Source organism: Pteronotus mesoamericanus, unplaced genomic scaffold (assembly GCF_021234165.1).
Source record: "Pteronotus mesoamericanus isolate MK-2021 breed Mesoamerican mustached bat unplaced genomic scaffold, CSHL_Meso_final contig_75, whole genome shotgun sequence".
NCBI classification, from domain to species: Eukaryota; Metazoa; Chordata; class Mammalia; order Chiroptera; family Mormoopidae; genus Pteronotus; species Pteronotus mesoamericanus.
In genome coordinates this window covers 4,777,371-4,798,147 of record NW_026555249.1, presented here as the reverse complement: position 1 = coordinate 4,798,147, position 20,777 = coordinate 4,777,371, and the positions used below count along the sequence as shown (strand labels likewise).

The 20,777-nt window shown below is 38.1% G+C and overlaps 1 protein-coding gene and 1 pseudogene across 3 annotated transcripts in view; one reads left to right on the top strand and one right to left on the bottom strand.

The window, feature by feature from the left end:
- The first annotated feature begins 205 nt into the window (after nucleotides 1-205).
- Nucleotides 206-20,777, top strand: part of ZFR (zinc finger RNA binding protein) — a 74,834-nt gene continuing 54,262 nt past the window's right edge. For 2 of the 3 annotated variants that reach the window (XR_008530033.1, XM_054583915.1), the window contains exons 1-3: nucleotides 206-344; nucleotides 642-741; nucleotides 19,601-19,624. Coding sequence is in view for 2 of the 3 variants with exons in the window: in XM_054583915.1 (XP_054439890.1) it covers nucleotides 308-344; nucleotides 642-741; nucleotides 19,601-19,624 (161 nt within the window). In the remaining variant the exon portion in view is untranslated. The remainder of the gene's footprint in view (nucleotides 345-641; nucleotides 742-19,600; nucleotides 19,625-20,777) is intronic. The other variant, XM_054583916.1, reaches the window with a different exon arrangement.
- On the bottom strand, nucleotides 9,820-13,833 carry LOC129079020 (40S ribosomal protein S2-like; annotated as a pseudogene).

Below are 20,777 nucleotides of genomic sequence, written 5' to 3'. Positions count from 1 at the left end.
CGATTCCCCCACGGCGTGGAGAGGCGCTCCTTCGTCGTCCGGATTGCGGCTCGCTGTCACTACCACTTTGGAGGAGATAAGGCCTGTCCTCCGGCGCGGGCATCCCGCAATTCGCGTCTGCGGAGGCCCCAGCACGCGTCCTCTGGAGCCGCGAAGGCGGCGGGGACTACAGCTCCCAGGGTGCCGAGCGCTGCGGCGCCTGCGCAGGGCGGCGGGAGGCGGTGGACTGTTCTCGCTGAGGAGGAGCAGGGCTGAGGAGGGAGGCAGCGGGTGAGAGTTCAGAGTTCAGCAGCAGCAGCCCGAGCCCATGATTCCCATATGCCCTGTAGTTTCTTTCACCTATGGTGAGTATAATGTGCCCCGCCGAGGTCCCTGCCCAGCTCCTTCCTCGGCCTGGGGCAGCGGGGAGGCGCGGGGGCTGGGGCTGGCTCCGGGGAGGAGGCGGCGGCCGCCACCGGGGCGTGCAAGTGAGTGAGGGAGTGCGAGGCGGGAGGGGGAGGCGGCGCGGCTGCGGCCGCGGCCCTGGCCCGGCGAGGGCGGCTTCTCACGCGCCTCTCTCTCTCCCTCTCCCTCCCTTGGCGTCTCTGCGCCTCCGCTCCTCTCCTCCCGCCATGGGACCCGACTCTCCGTGCCCGCCGCAGTGCCCAGCCGGCTGGGGGAAGATGCCAAAATGGCGACCGGCAACTACTTTGGATTCACCCACAGCGGGGCGGCGGCGGCGGCGGCTGCGGCCCAGTATAGGTAACGGCTCCCGCCCTCCCCCTTCTCTCACCCAGCTCGCTCCTCTGCCCGGATCCCGCCGCCACGACGCCCCCGCGCCGGCCCCCGCCCCCGCGGCCCCGAGTTCCCCTCGCTGCGGGCCCGGCCCACGGCCTCTCCCTCCCCTACGGGCCGGGCCGCGGCGGGGAGCGGCCCCCGGTGGGGGCGGGACGAGAGACGGCCAGGGTTGGGGACGTGGAGAGCCGCCGGGGTTTTCGGCGGCCCCGCAGCTAAAATGGCCTCCCGCGGACTGGGAGCCCGGCAGACTGACGGAGGGACCGAGGCCGAGGCCCCGATCTCCCCGCCTGCCGTGCCTCCCCCTGGTTTCCCTCCCCTGGTCTCGGAGAGGGTGGGCGACGGGGGTGCCGATCGCACGACCCGCTGGCCGCCCTCTCCCGTGACGCCTCCCTTGCGCCCGTCTTCCCCGTGCTCCGGCCCCCTGAGTCCAGATAACGTGTCGTTTTCTCGGGTACCTTCTCTGGCCTGTGGCTTTTCCCCGGCCCTCCCCCCGAGCCCTAAAACAAGCCGCGGGTGTCACGACAGTCACTGGATTCCTTCAGTTTGTCCTGCAAGAAAAGATGTAAACATCCCAACCACCTGTGAATGGTGTAGGTGGTAGACCGCAAAAGACGGTGCGAAGTTTCTAGTGCTGATAAGTGAGTCCACGGCCTTGTCCTGGCTTTTGAGTATAGGTTCCATGTGGGCCAGTAAGTTCCCTTGGCGAGTCTTTCCTCTGGGGAGAAGCAAGCGCAAGTGGGATTGGACCGAGTTATTATGCATACACGTTATGAAATTCCTACCTTAAGGGAAGCGCTAATTTCTGAAGTGTCCGTAGTTCATTATCCAAAAGAAAAAGTAGGTTATTTGTTGTTACTGTCGCTGTTACTTTTGAGTCAGTCTGAGACAGTATCTTCAGATTCAGGCCAAAAGCATGCAGGGCTCCTACGTGATAAGCTTTCTGTAGTGCAGAGATTGTTAGATACCTCGTGTGTATCAGCCATGTCAGCTGTTGATTAAAGCCAGGTAGATTTTTCATCTCATTCACTTCAAGCAGCAGGTTGTGTAATGCAAAGGGCATCATTGGGAACTAGAAGCGCTGGGTTCCGGTGTCTCTTGCTCTAGGTTTTATGACATTAGGCACATCACTTTTCTGGGCTTTCATTTTCCTCATCTATTAAATGAGATTCTTGCCACCTTTGGGGGGTTAAAATTTGTAATTATGACAAAGTTGCCGTTTCTCATGGATTTCTAAGATGCCTTTTATTGTAAGGGGTATTGCTACCAATTAAAACATGACAATGCTTAAGACCATTGATTTTAAGAGATGTTAAAATGTATAAATGTGCGTTTTATTGATGAAATCGGTATTTTATTAGTTATTGAATGCCTTGAATGCATGTGGAATTTTTTTTTACAAGTTTCATATCTTGAGGCCTATATTCCAAAAAAAAAAAAAAAAAGGACAGATAATTGGGGCAAAATCTTGAGGCTCTTTAAATCTTAAAAAAAAATCCTTTACTTACAAGTTGTGAACAACTAACAAAGTCTCAGCTACTTTGTTAAAACCTTTTTAGGGCCAGTAATTTCTGTGGAGAGAGAAAAAAATAGCCATTTTCTTTTTCAGGGAAACAAGAAATAGTTGATCATAAACTCAGTGCTACCAAGTACTTCGTGTTCTAGACAAGGCTGTATTAACCATTAAAATTTTTTCTTGTTTTACCCAGTGTTTGTTTTTTGTTTTTGGGGTTTTTTTTGTTTTTTTAGTACTGGCAGAGTGATAGCTTTGGGGGTTACTGTTTATTATTGAAAACGTAGGGGGTTTGTTCTTTGTGGCAGTTTGAAATATTTTTCTAATGTAATCCTACAGACAGAAATGAAAGGAGAAAATGCCAATTTAAAGATACTTAATCATTTTGTTTAAAGATTGTGTTTATTTATTTTTAGAGAGGGAAAGGGAGAAAAAGAGGGAGAGAAACAGTGTGCGGTTGCTTCTTTGTGCACCCCCTGCTGGGGATCTAGCCTGCAACACAGGCATGTGCCCTGCCAGGGAATCGAACCCTTGACCCTGTGGGTCACAGTCCGGCACTCAATCCACTGAGCCACACTTATTCCAGCCAGGGATACTGAATCATTTTTTAAACAAAATAGTTACATGTATGTATTTTATCTCAATATAGGAAACTATTAAAGAATTTCTGTACCAAATTAATTTTTGGCTTTGGATTTCATAGTTTTAGTAAACTGTAGCAACAGTCCAGTTATTGGTTTTATGTATGCCTAGTGAAAAAAAGGCTACTTTTTTGATGTTGTTTATGTGTATATTGGCAAAACTAATCAAGATACTCTGTTCTTGTATATAAATATAGTACATGGAAATTGTTTGATTTTAATGGGAATAAATCAGGCCAAATAAAGCTAATACTTTGGCTCAACAAAAATGAACAAATAGCATTAATAATAAAGCATTTGTAAAAATTGCAGTAATGATACTCATTTTTCTTCCTGTCTGGAAGTCATTACAATTAACTTAGACTTGGAAGACCAAAGCCCACTTTGCAATTTTTCTTTGTTTTCCAATTTGAAGGATCAGGGAAATCTTAGGTATTTACATGTGGATGCTGTGAATAGTTGCTTCACCTGTCATTGAATGCAAGTAACTGAAAGTAACTCCTAAATCTAGATTTAATTCTGGTTCTAAGTTTTCTTGGTTACAGCTACATCAGGTATTTGATTAAATTTATTTGGAGCTTAGACTTTTGCTTGTTAATATTTGAGCTTCATAATAACATACTAAAAAACCAAGGTTTTTAAAAAAGATTTTATAAAGATCTCGTAAGTTCTGCTACTAATAACTTCAGGGTTGATCAAGGTTGTCATTTATATAATGACATATTAAACATTTTTGTGGTAAGCATTTATTCAGTCTTTATGCTACATGTTCCATCAGCTACTGAGTATTTTTCTCCCTGCTTTGTGTTATTTTTAAAGGCCAGTAAATAAACCTGTTATGCCATTTGCCACTCTTGCAAATGTAATCTTTTCATGTTCTGACCTTTCATTTGCTTTTTTTCCCTCCTCTTGGAAATCAAGAAATCAAAAAATTTTTAAAAAGTATTTGTGTGTATATGTATGTGCTCCTGATAGAATGTTACCTTGAGGTGTGTAGGACAAAGCAGATCTGAAGGATGGTGAAAAAACAGGAAGGGCTCCATGGCAAAAAAGGAACTTGGTTGGGTTGGTAACCCAATTTAGTGGAGTACTGTTTTTGTTTGAGAAGATAGACTTCCTTTTAGACAAACAAATCTAATTTTGTAATACATCTTGAAAAGTTTTTTAATAGGTATGAGGACTTAGGATAGCAAAGAATGTGAGGAAAGATAATTCTGAATAGAAAAACTTTGTAATTAATAATTTCATAGGATCAAAATCATTTATTTTCACTCTTTGGTAGTGATACAGAAGTTGTCACAGTTCTTCAGTTGTTGAAGGGGATTTGTGGCATATACACGTGTATGTATATGTACTATAAAATGAAGTAATCCCATTAAATTCCACTGCTAATAAAACATAACCATTTCTTTGAGTGTATTAAACAGGCAGTTTCCCTTATTCTTTAGAAAAGCCTTGGACATACCAGTTCCTTGTCATCTTTCTGTCTAGACGTGATACTTGATTTGCTCTGGCTAGGTGCCTCAGTTGATTGGAGTATTCTCCTGTACACCATAAGGTTGCAGGTTTGATTCCCGGTCAGGGCACATGCCTAGGTTTCGGGTTCAAGCCCCAGTTGGGGTGTGTATGGGGGGCAACTGATCAATGTTTCTCTCTCCGCCCCTCTCTCCTGCTCTTTCTCTCTCTCTCTCTCTCTCTGCCCCCCTTCCTCTCTCCCTCCCTTCCTCTCTAAAATGAATGAAAACATATCCTTGAGTGAGGATTTAAAAAAAGATACTTGTTTACTTGTCTTTTACGTGGGGAATCTGAATCTTCAGCTTGTGTTTAAACTAATTATCTTTGTCCTATATGTAACTTTTCCTGTATCATTGATATCTGAATGTTATTTGCCTTCAATATAGTTAGCTATTTAAAATAATCATTTGGCCCTGGCTGGTGTGGCTCAGTGGATTGAGCGCTGGCCTGTGAACCAAAGGATCACCAGTTCAATTCCCAGTCAGGGCGCATGCCTGGGTTGCAGGCCAGGTCCCCAGTAGGGGGCGCATGAGAGACAACCAACTGATGTTTCTCTCCCTTTCTTCCTCCCTTCTCCTCTCTCTAAAAATAAATAAATGAAATCTTTAAGAAACAAACAGAGTTTATTGAATTTGGAAACTTTAGAGATTGCAGAATAATTACTCCCATATTCTTAGAGTCTTGGCAAATGTTAAGTGATAAATATTTGAGTGGATTTTGACTGTTCTCTGGACATTAGTTTAAGAATCTGCTAGTCAAAGGAAGGCATCTCATCGAATGATGCTTGAGATGACTGTAGGACAATTTGTTCCTAAAGGATAATTAAGATAGCTTGGGCAGACTGGGTAAACTGATGAATTTTCTCTCTTTAAACTTTTTATTTGAATGTAGTGTTAAGAACATTGTGTCTTGAAGGAAAGAAAAAAAGTAACACTAGTAAGAAAAGGAATAAGCACTGAGAAGGTGAAAAAACCAGGTGAACAGGTTTTTGAAACCAATCATGGTGATGGAAATTTACTGGCTCTATAAAAAAAAGAATTATTGCAACTACTAATTATATCAGCTCTTACATCGTTGGGTCAGGAATCTGAGGATTCCTAATGAGTGAATGAGTTTGAAATAACGAAAATTTTTTTCCTGAAAGGATTGCTGCTGTTAACATTGATGATATTTCGTTTTAATGTTATTAATATCTTCAAGAGTAGAGTGAGCCAAAGTATTCCTGTATAGAATGCTGATGGTGTGTACTTGACAGTGCTTTATAAACTTCCTTATAATACGCTAGAATGGAAGGGGCATGAATTTGGAATTTGTGGGACTTGGCATGTATATCCCAGCTCTGTCCCTTCAGTCACTTGGCCAGATCACTTAACCTTTCCGAGACTCAGTTTCCTTGCCTAACAGACCTTGGAGTGAAGATTAAATGTAAAATTTCCTAGCCTAGTGCCTCATTTTCAGTAGGCATTTTACACTGCTGGTCTTTTTTTATAGAAATTTCAGTACTACTATAAGGGTTTTAAAAATTTCCTTAGTTGATGTTTATCATATACTTAATATATAGAGCTTCATAATCTCAAAGTGAAATTTTTTAATAGTAGGTACTGGAGTATTGGTACACCTGAATTTCAATGTCAAATAAGTCCTGTTTATATTTGGCCACAAAACCACTTAAGTGAGTAGAAATAAAACTAATGAGATATGCAAAACACTTTAAGGGAAAAAATATATTAGGATATGAAAGCCATAAAGGAAGACATGAATAAATGAAGATGAGCTGTGTTCATGGAGTGAAAAAAAATCAATACCATCAAGTTACAAATTTTCCATTAAGTAATCCATATATTTAATGTATTTCCAGTAAAAATCTCGACAGGATTTTTGGGGTAACTTTATGAAGGGTTTCTAATGTTAATTTTGAAGAGAATATCGGTCCAAAAGCAGTCCTGACTATCTGTAGGGTATGATAAGGAAGTTCTTGGATTATCAGATATCCGAACTTGACTAAACAGGAAAATGTGGTATTAGTACAGGGACGGACAAACAGATCATTGGATTAAAATACAGATCCCAGAGATGGATTTATACTTATGGGCAGTTGGATTTGACTGTATAGCTGTTTAGGTAGAAGTATTTGTTTAAAAAAAAAATTCAAAAATATACCATCAGGTTATTCAAGATAGCATTTGGGCTTATAGATGTAGTAATAGACAGACTATGTTAGAGTCACTTAGATACATGATTAAAGGTGAGGAGTTCTGTTGCTGTGCTTGTCCGTAAATTGTTTTGGGTATCACTCTGTCAGAATTAGGGTTATTGTTCTGAGTGGCATTTCTTAGTGTCTTGTGAAAGCTGTTTGCAGTGCAGCTCTTAAGTCATACTTATAGAGCACAAATTAATGAAATAAAGAACATTAGGCTTTTTTGTTTTATTATTAGTCTTGTATGATAATGTATGTTGAAATACATTTGTAGGAAGTAACATAATTAATGGACATCTCCAGTACACATAGTCTCTGCTCTCAAGGGGTTTATACTTTGAGGGGAGGAGAGTGGGAACAGATCAGCTATGCCTACAAATAACAGTGCCATGATAACAATCATAACTGAAGTTTAATGAAATAATAAAATGGGAATTGGAGGATTCTGACTAGGAGTTTGAGGTAGATTTCATGGTCTTTCTTTCTGAAAATCCAGGGAGTGTTATTTTATTTTTTAATTTTTAAAGATATTTTATTTATTTATTTTCAGAGAGAGAGAGGAATGAAAGTAGAAAGAGAGGGAGAAAAACATCAATGTGTGGTTGCCTCTTGCGTGCCCCCAGCTGGGGACCTGGCATGCAGTCTGGGCATGTGCCCAGACTGGGAATTGAACCGGTGACCCTTTGGTTCGCAGGTCAGCATTCAGTCCACTGAGCTGCACCATCCAGGGCAGGGAATGTTATTTTAGACAAAGGAAATGTGTTGAGCCAAGACATGAATGTAAGGATTGGTTAATATGACTGAGAGTGGATGGGCTCTGAAGTTAGCCTGCCTGAGCTGAATCTTGGTTCCTGCTACAACCTGCCGTGTGACCTTAGGCAGTCATTTGGTATTTCAGTTTCTTTATTTATAAACTGGAGATAATACTAATTCTTACCTCATGGGATTAGAATTTTTTAAAAATGTTGAAGTGTAATTTAACTGCAACAGTAATAACAGTATGCCTTTATATAGTGTCATATATGAACACTCCTGTATAACAAGCACCCAGATCAAAAATTAGAACATTACCAGCAATCCTGGGAGACCTACACAGTCCCCATTGTAGTGGTTTGACAATCTAATGAGGTAATATTTGTAATCTGCTCAGAACAGTTCCTGGCATATATATCATCCCCATCAATGTTAGTATTATAGTCAGTAAACAGTTGGAAATTGAGCTTAAAAAAGGGATAGAGTAGGTAGTGTAAATCTGGATATTATCTATATGGTGGTGACCTACCATTAATAGCTGTAAGTATGGTTGAACCATGATAAAGCAGTGCCTGGCATACATCAAACATTAGTAAACATTATTTGAATGAATAAAAAATAGAGCTGTGGTTACAAACAGGTAATGTCTGTGTTTAAGGTAGGGCTAGAGAAAGAAACAAATACTGGGTGAGCAGAGAGCTGGGAGGATGTAGTGTCATAAAAATCAAAAAGAGAGAGGTAGTCTGCAATATCATCGATGTTAGGGCTTCAGAGAGATTAGATTAAGGATTTGGTAGTTATCAAGTTATTGGTATAATTTTAATGGGTAGCTGTTATTGGAAAATTAGAATCAGATATGGAGCTATAGAAATACTAGCTTAAAAATTAAAAAATTTTGCTTAACATAAATTTTTTAGTCTAATTTAGTAGTTAAATTAATTCTTGGGTCCTACAGGTCAAACGAGCTGCAAGTATTGGAAGGGAAGCACTTGTTTGAAAGATCAAGTAAATGAAAATAAATTTTGAATTTATTTTTTATTTCTGGGAAATTATATTTATATAGTAATCTTTCCTTATCTTCAGGCATATGTTCTAGGACCTCCAGTGGATGCCTGAACCACAGATAGTACCAGACTTTATGTACACTATGTTTTTTCTTGTACATACATACTCTTACCGAAGTCTTTATACACAGTAGTTTCCCCTTATCTGCAGAATTTTGCTTTCTGTGGTTAACTACATTCTGAAAATATTAAAATGGGAAATTCCAGCAATAAACGATTCATAAGTTTTAAATGGCACACCATTCTGATTAATTTGCTAAAATCTCGTACTGTCCTGTTCTATCCCCCGGGATGTGAATCATCCCTTTGTCCGTGTTTCCACGCTGTGTATAGTACTTGCCTGTTAGTCATTTAGTACAGTGCTTGGGTTCAGGTAACCTATTTTATTTTATTATTAGTTATTATTAATCTCTTACTGTGCCTAATTTATAAGACTTTATCGTAGGTATGTAGAGGAAAAGATGATATATATAGGGTTGAGCACTATCCATGGTTTCAGACATCCACTGGGGGTCTTGGAATGTATTCCCTGTGGATAAGGAGGGACTCCTTGTAGACTCAAAGCTTTCTGGCGCAATACACTGCTGTTGGTCAGGACACATTATCTTTTCATGTCTTTCACCCACAAATGCCTTTCCATCTCAACTGAATACTTAGGACTCATTGTGGCTATAACTTTTGCAGTTTGAGGTGCAACAACAAAACTAGCACAGATTTCTTTTTTCTTCACAATTTCACAGATAGATTAATTCTTACCCAAGATCTTAGCAACCTCAGCATACAAATTTTCTTTGTAAGTCATGAATTTCCACCTTTTCACTTAAAGAAAATTGTTTGCAGCTTCTCTTTGGCAAATCCCAATTGCCAGCATCAGTACTCTTGCATTTTGGGACCATTATTAAGTAAAATAAAGGTTCCTTGAACACACACCGTGATACCACAACAGCCAATCTGATAGCTGACATAGCTAATAATTGACTAATGGGTGGGTAGCATAGACAGTGTGGAAATGCTGGACAAAGGGACGATTCATATTCTGGGTGGGACAGGATAGGACTGCTTGAGATTTTTCACCCTACTCAAAATGGTGTTCGGTTTAAAACACAAATTGCTTATTTTTGGAATTTTTCACAATGTTTTCAGACTGTAGTTGACTGGTGGTAGCTGAAGCCATGGAAAGCAAAACAGGATAAGGGGGGACTGCAGTGTGCACTGTAGAAAAGGTATCACATTGTTATGATAGCATTAAATGGGCACATTTAATGAAAAGAGATTTGAAAAAATCTGACACTTTTATAGGAAAAAAACAATAAAAAAATTTTTTTAAACCAGCTTAATTCACTTTATTTTTCGTTTATAAAATTATGTGGTGGCCACATCTGGAGCCTATGGCCTCTGCACAGAAAATCTGGTGTGGGTCTTTACAAGCTGGTCCGTGAATTCCCAGTAGGGAGACTTGGAGAACACAGTGTCTTTCCAGAGGTTGGGGGTGAGATAGCTGTAGGTCTTAGAGATGGCATTGCAGGTGGCCTCAGCGAAGTTCCCCAGGGTGAGTGCAGCCCCTGGCTGAGGGGTAGCAGTCCTGGATACCAGCCATCAGCAGCTCCTTGGGCACAGAGGCTGAGGTGACGCCAGTGCCCCTGGGGGCAGGGATGAGGCACACCTGCAGAGAGCCACAGCACCTGGTGGGCCTTGCTGATCTTATTCCCCCCCAGTAGCCTTGCCTCACAGGGACAGTAGAGAGTTTGTCAGTGTGACGGCCCCATGAATAGCAGTGGCTATTTCCCTTGAGCACTTAACACCCAGACCAACATGTCCATTGTTGTCCCCAGTGGCGACAAATGCCTCGAACCAGGTCCTCTGGCCTGCACATGTCCGCTTTTGCAGGGGCATAATCTTCAAAACCTTACCCTTGAGGGATGCCCCCAAGGAAAAGTCAATGATCTCAGATTCCTTGACAGGCAGAGAAAAGAGAGAGATCTCCTCCCTCCTCCAGGGACTTGATTTTCATGTCCTTGACCAGGTGGCCCAGCTCAGTAACGGGGATCCACTTTTTGTCCTAGGCCTTGGCCTCCGCAAGCACCATAGTCTCCATCTAGATGCAGCTGGTGCTGCGGCCTCCCCTTCTAGGGCCCTGGGGCCTTCCGGGCCCTCCTGTAGCACCAGCATCATCTGCTATTTAGTGTTTCCTGGGAAAAAAGCAAAGAAAGTCTTTAAAACAATAACCATATAAATGAGGACGAGAATGCAGTGATTTATGAAGATGGCTTATAAAGATGGCTTTATAGCTTCTCTCACTCCCCCAGTCCTACCCATCCCAAACAATGTTTTTACTATAAGCAGAATAGTCATTATCAAATGTAAATTCACATTACTCCTCTGTTTAAAATTTTTCATTGGCTTTCTACTATTTGCAGAATATCATTGTCCTAGCTTTATATTTAGGGGACTTCAGGATATTATTTTATATGTTTATAATTCCCTACCAACATTTATGAAATCTGGAAACTTCTGAAACTACTCCCAGTCAGTTTGTAAACAAACTTGATAGTAAAAATGGACCTGAAGTGTCAGGAGGCTATTTTTATTTATTTTCTATCACTATTTACCACCCCCATACCCTCGTCCACCTCCACTCACCATCTCTCCCCTCACAATACCACACTGTCATCCATGTAGGAGGCTATTTTTAGTTCTTTTTTTAAAAAAAAACCTTAGTGTGTATATTCATACCTTTCCCTGAAAAAATGTTAATATGCTGAGAATTCATAAAGGATGTGTTTTTCTTGAGTATAAAAGGTACTTTAATTTAATTAACCTACAGTATCCATCAGCTTTTATTGTATCCAGTAGTTTATGAGTTCCTTTTTGGGGCACTTCTGACTATTTACAGATAGTCAAAGGATTCACATGTCATGACTTTTTTTTCCTTAGAGTTCTTCGATGAAACCAGTTTGCTTGTTATTAAAAATTGAATATTTTATCTTACAATTACCCTATGGATCCATTGGTCTTTTTTATAAGGTCTTAGAGTTATAGTGTGGGAACTTATTAGTGATCTTATTTTTCTATGTCTTGAAACATTTCGCTATTTTATTGTCCTAGGAATTGCTTCTTTTTACTCATTTATTTCCAAGGATGCTAAAAAAGACTTAATACAATAGGAAAATGGAAGAATGTTAGAATCACCTAGAAGGATGGTACAATAGTGAAATCACTAGAGGATATTGCATTGCCCAAAGTACTGAGTCATCTTTCAAAGAGGTATGAAAGAAAGTAGAGACATTATTTTTATAATTGGCTTTTAGTTTTCCTTCAGCACAGTTAACTATTCAGAATTGTTCATTCTCTGTTTATATTAGCTAAGAGAAGAAAGTTAACACAGGAAGATGTTTGACAATAGGATGAATGCAAAATACAGCACTACTCTAGACTAACGATGATGGTGAAACTGATTGTTAGAGCAAAGTCTCATACTAAGAATCTTCATAGACAATGTCCTAGGTTAATTTTTCCAAACTTATCAATGAGTTAACAATATGTTTCTAAGGATAAAAAAAGAAAATATGCTATTCTCATCTATTTAGTAGGAAGGACTTCATTATGTAATAGTGTATGACAAGGTTCAGACATTCCGTATTGCTAAAAGTGTGGCAGAATTCTTTCTTTCATCTCTTGTGATGTTTGTGCACCAAAATTTACTTGATATGATTGATTAGTGGACAGATACAGAGGTAATTGGAAGGAAGTAAATGATTTGGAAATGAAAAGATCTATTACTCATTCCAAACCTCAAACTGAAATATTTTTCGATTATTGAGTAAAGAAGATAAAATATGAGCCATCAGATGTTGCAAAAAAAAATTTTAAGCATTGAATTTTGACAATTCAAATACAGGAAGAAGAACCAGAAGTAGTGATGAGTTAGAATTATTAGAGATAAATTTGAAATCTGGAATCAGCATTTATGAGATGGACATATTTCAGGTTTGTGCATTAAATTCAACGAGCAGTTATGCTCAGAGAAACACAGTCCATTTTGTGTATATACCTTTAAAAACAGGACAGTATGGAATAAAAATCTGGGTGTACTAGACTTACTTAAATTTTCTAATAGTTTTTAATTATCCCTCATTCTTGTCAAATGACTTCTAAACTACAAAAAAAAAAAAAGAAAGAAAGAAAGAAACAAACCAAAAAAAAAGTGTAAAAGTTTCTCAAACCAATATAGTTTAGTTGGTTGGGTTTCTTCCCTCAAAGCAAAATGTGCCTGGTTAGATTCCCAATCAGGACAGATGCCTAGGTTGTGGGCACATAAGAGAAGCAACCGATTGATGTTTCTCTCAGATCAATGTATCTCTTCCTCTCTCTCTCCCTTCTCCTCTCTCAAATAAATAAACAAACATACATATATACATACATAGATACATAGAAATGTAAAAGGTGCAGTGGACCAAGACGGTAAGTGGGAATGACTATTTTTCGTAGTATGTTGAGGGTTATAAAAATCCCAAGAAAACTGCAGGTATATCTTGGAGATGTGGGTTCAGTTCCAGTCTACAACAATAAAGTCAGTATCTCAATAAAGCAAATTAATAATATTTTTACTTGGTGGAGGGGCTTTGATTTGTTTAAAAAAAACCCCACACATCTGTGGAGTGCAATTTAAAGCAAAAGCACAATAAAATGAGGTATGCCTATATAAACAGTTTTCATATAGTTAATAGTCCCTCTCCCCTGCAGTCTACCAGTCTCTCAGTTGGAGAAATTGTAGGATTTGTTACTGTTTTTTCTTTTTAAGGATTTTATTTATTTACTTTTAAAAGGGAGGGAGGGAGAGAAACATTTATGTGCAAGAAACACCAACTGCTGATTGCCTCTTATAAACCCCCAACTGGGGACCTGGCCCACAACCCAGGCATGACTGGGAATTGAACCAGCAACCTTTCTCTTCCCTGGCTGATGCTCAGTCCACTGAGCTGCACCAGCCAGGGCGTTTATTGTGTTATAGTTTTAAGAAATGGAGCCTGAATTTAAATTTTTAAAATTGTACAATGATAAAGTTACTGTTTTAATAACAGTGCAAAGGTAAGGGGAGCATGACATTATAATGTCAGGTATAAGAAATAGTTAAAAGTGGTTTGTCTTTGAGATGATTCTATGAGGAAGTTTAATTTTGTGTCTTTTTAACGTTATAAAATACTAAATGTATAGAAGTTAATCTGTTTGTAATATTGTAGGTACATAAAATGGCATAACTTGAACTAGGAAAGTCCAACAGTAGAGCATTAATTTGGACTAATGGAAAAGTTAGATTATGTTTTGTATGCCATAAAAAAGAAAAAAAATATTTTCTTTGTTACCTTTATCCAACATTGTAACAAATGCACACAGAGTATGTTTTCCAAGGGAGAAAAAGTACCTCTAATGTAAGTGACAGATCCTGTCCACATTTTCTTGATTGAAACTCCCTCTCATTCCTTTTACAAGGTCAGAAATTAAACATTCTGCTTCTGCTCTTTGTGGTTCCTCTAGAAATTTAGAATGAATTTCTTCCCTTAGGTTAATTATTATCTTTACTCTCCTAAACAATATAAGGACTTAAAATTCTTTAACCTTGATACATTGCTTCCTGATATTTGCACTGTTGCTGTGCACTATTTTATATTTTTTTACCTCACAACCATTGTTGAGTACAGTTACTGTTTTATGTAGTCAGTGATTATTTAAATTAACCTTCAGATTTACCGCCTTTTTTTTTTTTTTACTTATCATTCATTCATTCTGAGATCAATTTTGTTTTTCCTAAAGTAAATCTTTGAGAATGTCTTTTAAAGTGGGTCTAGTAATGCCTTTTTTTTAACCTTAAAATGTCTTTAATTCACTCTCCTCATTTTTGAAAAGTCATTGCCAAGTCTCTAGGAAGATTTCATTTCCCCCTCCCCTTCAGTCTGCTTATAAATGGTTCTTTTTACTTTGATGTATCTTGGTGAGAATTCCTTTTAACTTACTACTATTTGGGATTTGTTAGAGCTCCTGAGTCTGAGGGGTTTCATCTTTTATTCTGGGAAATCTCAGACATTCTTTGTAGATGTTCCCCATCTTGCTTTCTTTTTCTTCATTTGCTACTCTAATTAGATATGTTACCACTTTTTATTCTGTCCTCTGGGTCTTTTAACCAATCTTCCTTCCTTCTTTTATTTATTTTTTATCTCTTTGTCTCTCTGTATGCATTCTAGGTCATTACAGACACTTTATAGCTCACTAATTTTTTTGCCAGCCATGTCTAATTTATGAAATGACTTTCTTATTTTCTAATGATAATGTTTATATACTGCATTTCATTCTGTTTGGTTCTTTTAAAATTATCTGTTTTGGTTTTGGTTTTTTGTTTTTAAGCAATCTTTGGTCCTTTGTCTTAGTCTTGATAGCCTTTTACTTTCTTTAAGTGTACTCATTTTATATTTTGTATCCAATAATTCTAATACATTTTAGTCTTTTCAAAAAAATGTTTATTCTGCAAATTCTTGCTCATAGTAATTTGTTTCCTTAGGAGTTTTGTTGTGATTACTTTGGTTGAGATCTCTTGTTTCTTGGAAGATTGTAACATATAGAAAAGAATATACTTTTGTGGCACATGGAAACACTGTTATCCCAGAGATAATATTAAACAAACTTCTTGGCTTAGAGTTTTCCTGGTCAGATAATGGGAATTCCAGAGCCCAAACAGAGGGGAGGGCCAGCTTGTGGTTATCAAATTGTAGAGGGAAACTTTTCTCCCTTTTACCCAGGACTGAAACAAAGTTTACTTACTCTCTCTTAAAGGGGGAGGTATGCTTTTTCCTAATTCACTCTGTGTACTGGTTTCTTGTGTGAGTCCCAAAGTTCTAGGCATTGCTTCCCAATGCCTTTCACGTGTCTGCTAACACATAAAATGGTATTTGTAGAGCAGCATGCTGAGTAAACTGGGAGATTTGTAGGGGGATCTGGTCACTCATGCATGGCTCTTTTTCCCTGACAGCTAACACTGTTTCCCTGTTGGATAGAAGGAAACATTTTGCCTAAAGATAATTATTAAAAAGCAGGGGGGAAAAAAAAAAAAAAAGGTGACTACTCTGTGAATGTTCTCTGTAGCATGAAGTGGCAGTTTTCAAACTTTTTGATTTTGGGACCCCTCTACATTTCTAATTGTTGAAGACCTCAAAGAGCTTTTCTTTATGTGGGTTATATAATAGTGTAACAAATTTTAAAAATATATATCAGGCCATTTTAAAATAAGAATAATAAATCCCTATATGCTAACCAAAAGTATTGTGAAAAATACCTATATTCCTACCTCCCCAAAAATAGTGAGATGAGAGGCATTGTTTTACATTTTTACAAATCCGTTTAATGTCCCAGTTATATGATGGTTGGAGCCTCAAATCTGCTCCTGAATTCAGTCTGTTGCAATAAATTATTTGGAATAAAATACATGAAGGCAATCTGTAATTGAAAAAGAGAACCTCCTAGACCTCTGAAAAGGCCTTAGGGACCCTTAGCAGCCTTTGGATCACATTTTGAGAACCACTGTAGTGTAGAAATGTGCCCCTGTTATCAGATGCCACTTACATGGATAAGCTATTTGTACACATAAGTTATTTTAATTTCAGTAGTGACTATAAATTTAGTATAATGTAAATCCACATCATGGTAATGGAATTTGAAAATATTACAAATGGGTCCACAGTTGGATGATAGGTTAGGGTTGAGGCCAGAAATGTAGAAGTTAGAGTCACGTTGGAGTTACTAGAAAGTAATATATAAATTTGGGGTTTGTTTGTTAGTCACTCAGGTTGCCAGTTTAAGAATTCTATTCCAATACCTTTATGCTTTTTTTCCCACCAGAGTAAAACAGAGAATTAAAAATAATGTAGTACAGAAGGGCTTATAATGAAAACAACGTTTCTTTATGTTCCTTCTCCCTGCCTCCCAATTCTCCTTCCAAGAGATCCCCACCTTTTATACATTCTGGTTTTATTTCACTAAATAATATGCTTTTTTTAATGTCTCAATTTATCAACTTTATGCATTATACAGTATTTTGATTTCCTACAATCATAGTTAGGAATTAGTGTATACCCCATCTTGCTTCTTATTTCTCCTCCCAAATTCAGTGATAACGTCTATTTCTGTTACTATAAACAGTTCACTCCATTTCTAGTTCCATCTAAGGTAGACAGTATCTCAGTACTGTCTATTTTAGGAAAAGAATCTTGAAACTCTTGTGCTTTACTTGACTGCTTTCTACATCCCACATCCAACTTAGCTGCAGTTTTACTTGCGATGCCATATACATTATGTTCTGTAATCATAGTTTACTTTTTGTGATTTGGGTTGATTCTAAAAGTTTAAAGCAAAAATTTTCATTATTATGACTGTGTAAATAGTATTTACTGTGAGTCAAGTACTGTCCTATGATTTTAATTCCTAATGTGTTTAATTTTTACAACCCTGTACCACTTACTAGACGACTCTTCCTAAGCTCAAATTAAAATGGATTTTTCCCCTTTTTGCACTCTAATTTTTCAATTATGTCTTTTAGCACGATCATACCTGTGTTCAACAGTTTTATATTTCCTGAAGTCTTCCATTACCTTGTCTTTCTTTCAGACCTTGTCGGTGCCTTTATTAGATTTTAAGGTGTTTCTAGGGTTCCAGTCTGTTGTTCAGTCCTCTTTTTTTTTAACGTGTTCCTTCTGTCCTTCCTTTGATTCCAGTCTAAGCTCATTGCCTCTCTGGGCCTGCTACACAGCTGCTGCCCTGGGCTTTTCTCTCACTCCTGGGTCTGGATCCATGTTTGCAGGATCCACAATTTCTTGACTGACTGGTGGTGGTGGTGGTGGTTGAAACACACTGTCATGACAAAGAAAAGGTATGTAGGAGATAAACTCGTTCAGTCCTTGAATGGCAAGAAAAATCTATATTCTTCACAAATAGTTTATCTGGGTATGGTATAGAATTCTACAATAATCATTTTCCCTTGAATTTTCAAGGCAGCCTATTGTCATTACAGTTTTCTCTATTACAATTTTCATATCTTTATCTTGTCTGTAGTCCTCAACTTGATTTCCTGACTAGTATAAAGTTCTTGTTTTATGAATATACATTAACGTTTTTGAAATTCTTGTCTGTTGCCTTGACATATTTGATTCCCACAGGGTCATTCTTGGGTGTTTTTTTGTGTTTCTCTCCCAGTTTATAGTAGGCTTTCTTTTAAGTTTGTGGTAATTTTGGTTGGCTGTCTTGCTTTGGTTAGCCCTCTGGCTGGCTTCACTTTTTGGTAAGCAGGTGTACTTAACCTCCAGGTTAAGTCCAAAAATATGAAATGTTTTACTCTTTAATATTAATAACTCCCTAAATACTTTCTTCTTTTTCCTTCCAAGAGAATTACCCTTCCATTTTATGTCTGATTCTTCAATTATTTCTTTACATTTTTAATCCATTTTTTATATGTATGTTTCATCATTTATTATTTAGTTTGTGCTGGTTAAAAACTGAGACTGATTAGATTTAATTTATTCACAAAGGATATTATCCAAGTAGAAGCTTCTGCTCTACCGAATGCTTAATAAATGAAAATCTTCTCATTTCACAAATGTATTTTTATGGCACAAGATTTGGGTTATTTGGCCCTGACTGGTGTGGCTCAGTTGGTTGGGCATTGTCCCTCAAAGTGAAAGGTCGCCAGTTCAATTCCCTGTCAAGACATATGCCTAGATTGTATGTTCGTTCCCTCGTCAGGGTGCATACAAGAGGCAGCTGATCAGTGTTTCTCTCCCTCTCTTTCTCTACCCCCCCACCCCAATAATTAATTAAAGAAATATTTACTTTATATCTGGCTTTATTTAAGAAATAACTTAAAGACAGTTGTACATTTTACAAAGGGATCTAATTTAACAGCTTTTATTCTAGCACCCACAGCTAGGCAGAAACCTTGATTTGATCAGCTATTTCCACTTAGACAAATTTTACTTAAATGAATTTGGACTTGATTTGACCTGAATTTTCTAAAATTACCTTATTTATTTAGATTTAACCACAGGATATTTAAGTGAACTGGTGTTGTCCAATCTGGTCATCTACCTCACATAAAGGACAGTTTTTCTAAGGATATTTGAAACTGAAAGAGAAATTCCCAGATGGGTCTAAGAAAACAACCCAGAGACTATTCTGAATAGCAAGCAGTCAGCTACCCTAGCTTTGACCCCTTGGGAATTGGGACTAGATCATTATTGTTTAGGATGCTTTTGGTGGAGGGTATGTCAGCTCATATGATGAGTTATACAGAGCAGAATGAGGTTAAGCAGCCCTTGGGATGTTTACAGTAATTGTTGAATGCACTGGCATTTTTTTATGGCTTCTTGGAAGAGCAGCGGTAGTTTATTGTTCATACCGAGACGCACAGCAGAGTGAGAGTTCTATTAATAATTATGCTGGGACAGTGAGCATAAACTGGAGTATATATGATCATCCCATCCTGAGCGACGTGGACTCTGACAAGTCAAATTGCCTGCCTAATTGACTGGACATTACTATTCTTTTCCCACTCTGCTTTTTATTTAATAGAACAAATTCTGGGGAGAAAGAAATGTGAACAGATATTTGATAAAGAGCAGTGGAATGAATAGAAAGAATATAGGAATCCTAGACTGTCTGAATTTTTACATAGCCTAAACCCCTTCTGTGTATACAATGTAGTTTGGATGTGTGAAATCTCACCGGTAAATGCAAAATACAAGTTTCACAGAACCGATTACTTATATTTTAAGTCTAATTATTCTTTTTAGTTTTAGGAACTTGGAAAAAGTATAATATGTTTGTTACTGGCATTTTTTCTTAAGGATGTGGAATTATCCATAGAAAATGTCAATCCCAAACCAGTTTCCCATTATTACAATTTAAACTTCCTTTTTTTCCTGTCTTAGACTCAGCATATACGTATAAAATGTTAGCTAATTTTAATATCACAATGTGGAACACTTCATCCAGATAGAAATTATAAGAGTTTCTTTGGACTCTGTTCTAAGTTTTTTGTTTTTTTTTCTTTTTTTCTTTTTCATATTGGGCTGAATTCTACCACCCTTCCATCCATTGGTTCTAGTTCTGTTCTCTGGAGCAGCATGGAGTAAGTCTCTTCTATTAGAAGGCAGCTATCATGTCTTCCTCAGTCACCTTTTCTAGACTGAATGTCTCCAGGTCTTCCATTTTTATATGAAATAATACCCATACTTGTAAGCTTCATATTGATTCCCTTTGAATAATTCCTAATTATCAGTGATTTCCATAATTTAGTTAAAATATGAAGGCCCCCAAAGTTTAATTTTATGCTGTATTTCTATGGTACTGTGCACACCAGTGAAGAATATCCTTTACTATCTATAATCCATGAATCAGACACTTTATTAGTGCAGCTTCAGCTTATGTCAGTAGTTTTTTTTTCTTAGCTATTCTTAACAGTTGAGTCAGTAAAACTTATAATCACCTAAACCCTGTCAGCCAAATAACTGTTGGAGCACTCTTTTTTTTTTTTTTTTTTTAAGAAGGCATTTCTGTCTTGATAATACAGCTTTAGCACATCATTGTGAGTGTATTATTCAATGATTGCAGAATAACAAACTTTATCATATGCCAACATCTTTCAGCTTTGGTTTTATGTGACATAGGCTCTCAATTTAAAAGTTAAAGTAAAAATTACTCTAAGAATTTTGGCTCCAAATTTTTTGATTTACGGTTTTGGAAACTTTTTGCCTCTTTGAGGTTTAAATGGTTATGATTGCAAAACATGCTGCATTTTAAAGAAAAAAATTAGTGTATATAATGAAATTCTGCCTCTAATCTGGAAAATTTATCTAAAATAATAGAGATTGCATTGTAGGTTTTGTACCCTAGAGCAGGATTTCTCAACCTCAGCACTGTTCACATTCTTGCCATAATTATTTCTTGTGAGTAGCTATTCTGTGCATTGTAGGATATGTAATAGTAATCACTGACCTCTATCCACTAGATGTCAGTAGCACATATCACCACCACCACCTTTGTACTTTGACCATCATCAGAAATCTCCCTAGATGTTGCCAGATGTGCCTGGGGGCTGAGGGGAGGGAGGGCCTCAAAATCTCCCCTAGCTGAAAGCCACCACTCTACATAGAGCAAAAGTATTTCTTAAGTCAACTGGGTAATAGTTTCTACCTTAAATGTTTTCCATAATTGGAGTTAGAATACAATATTTTTTTAACATCTTTTTGCAGAGTTTTTTTTAACTGTAGAGCATAATAGAG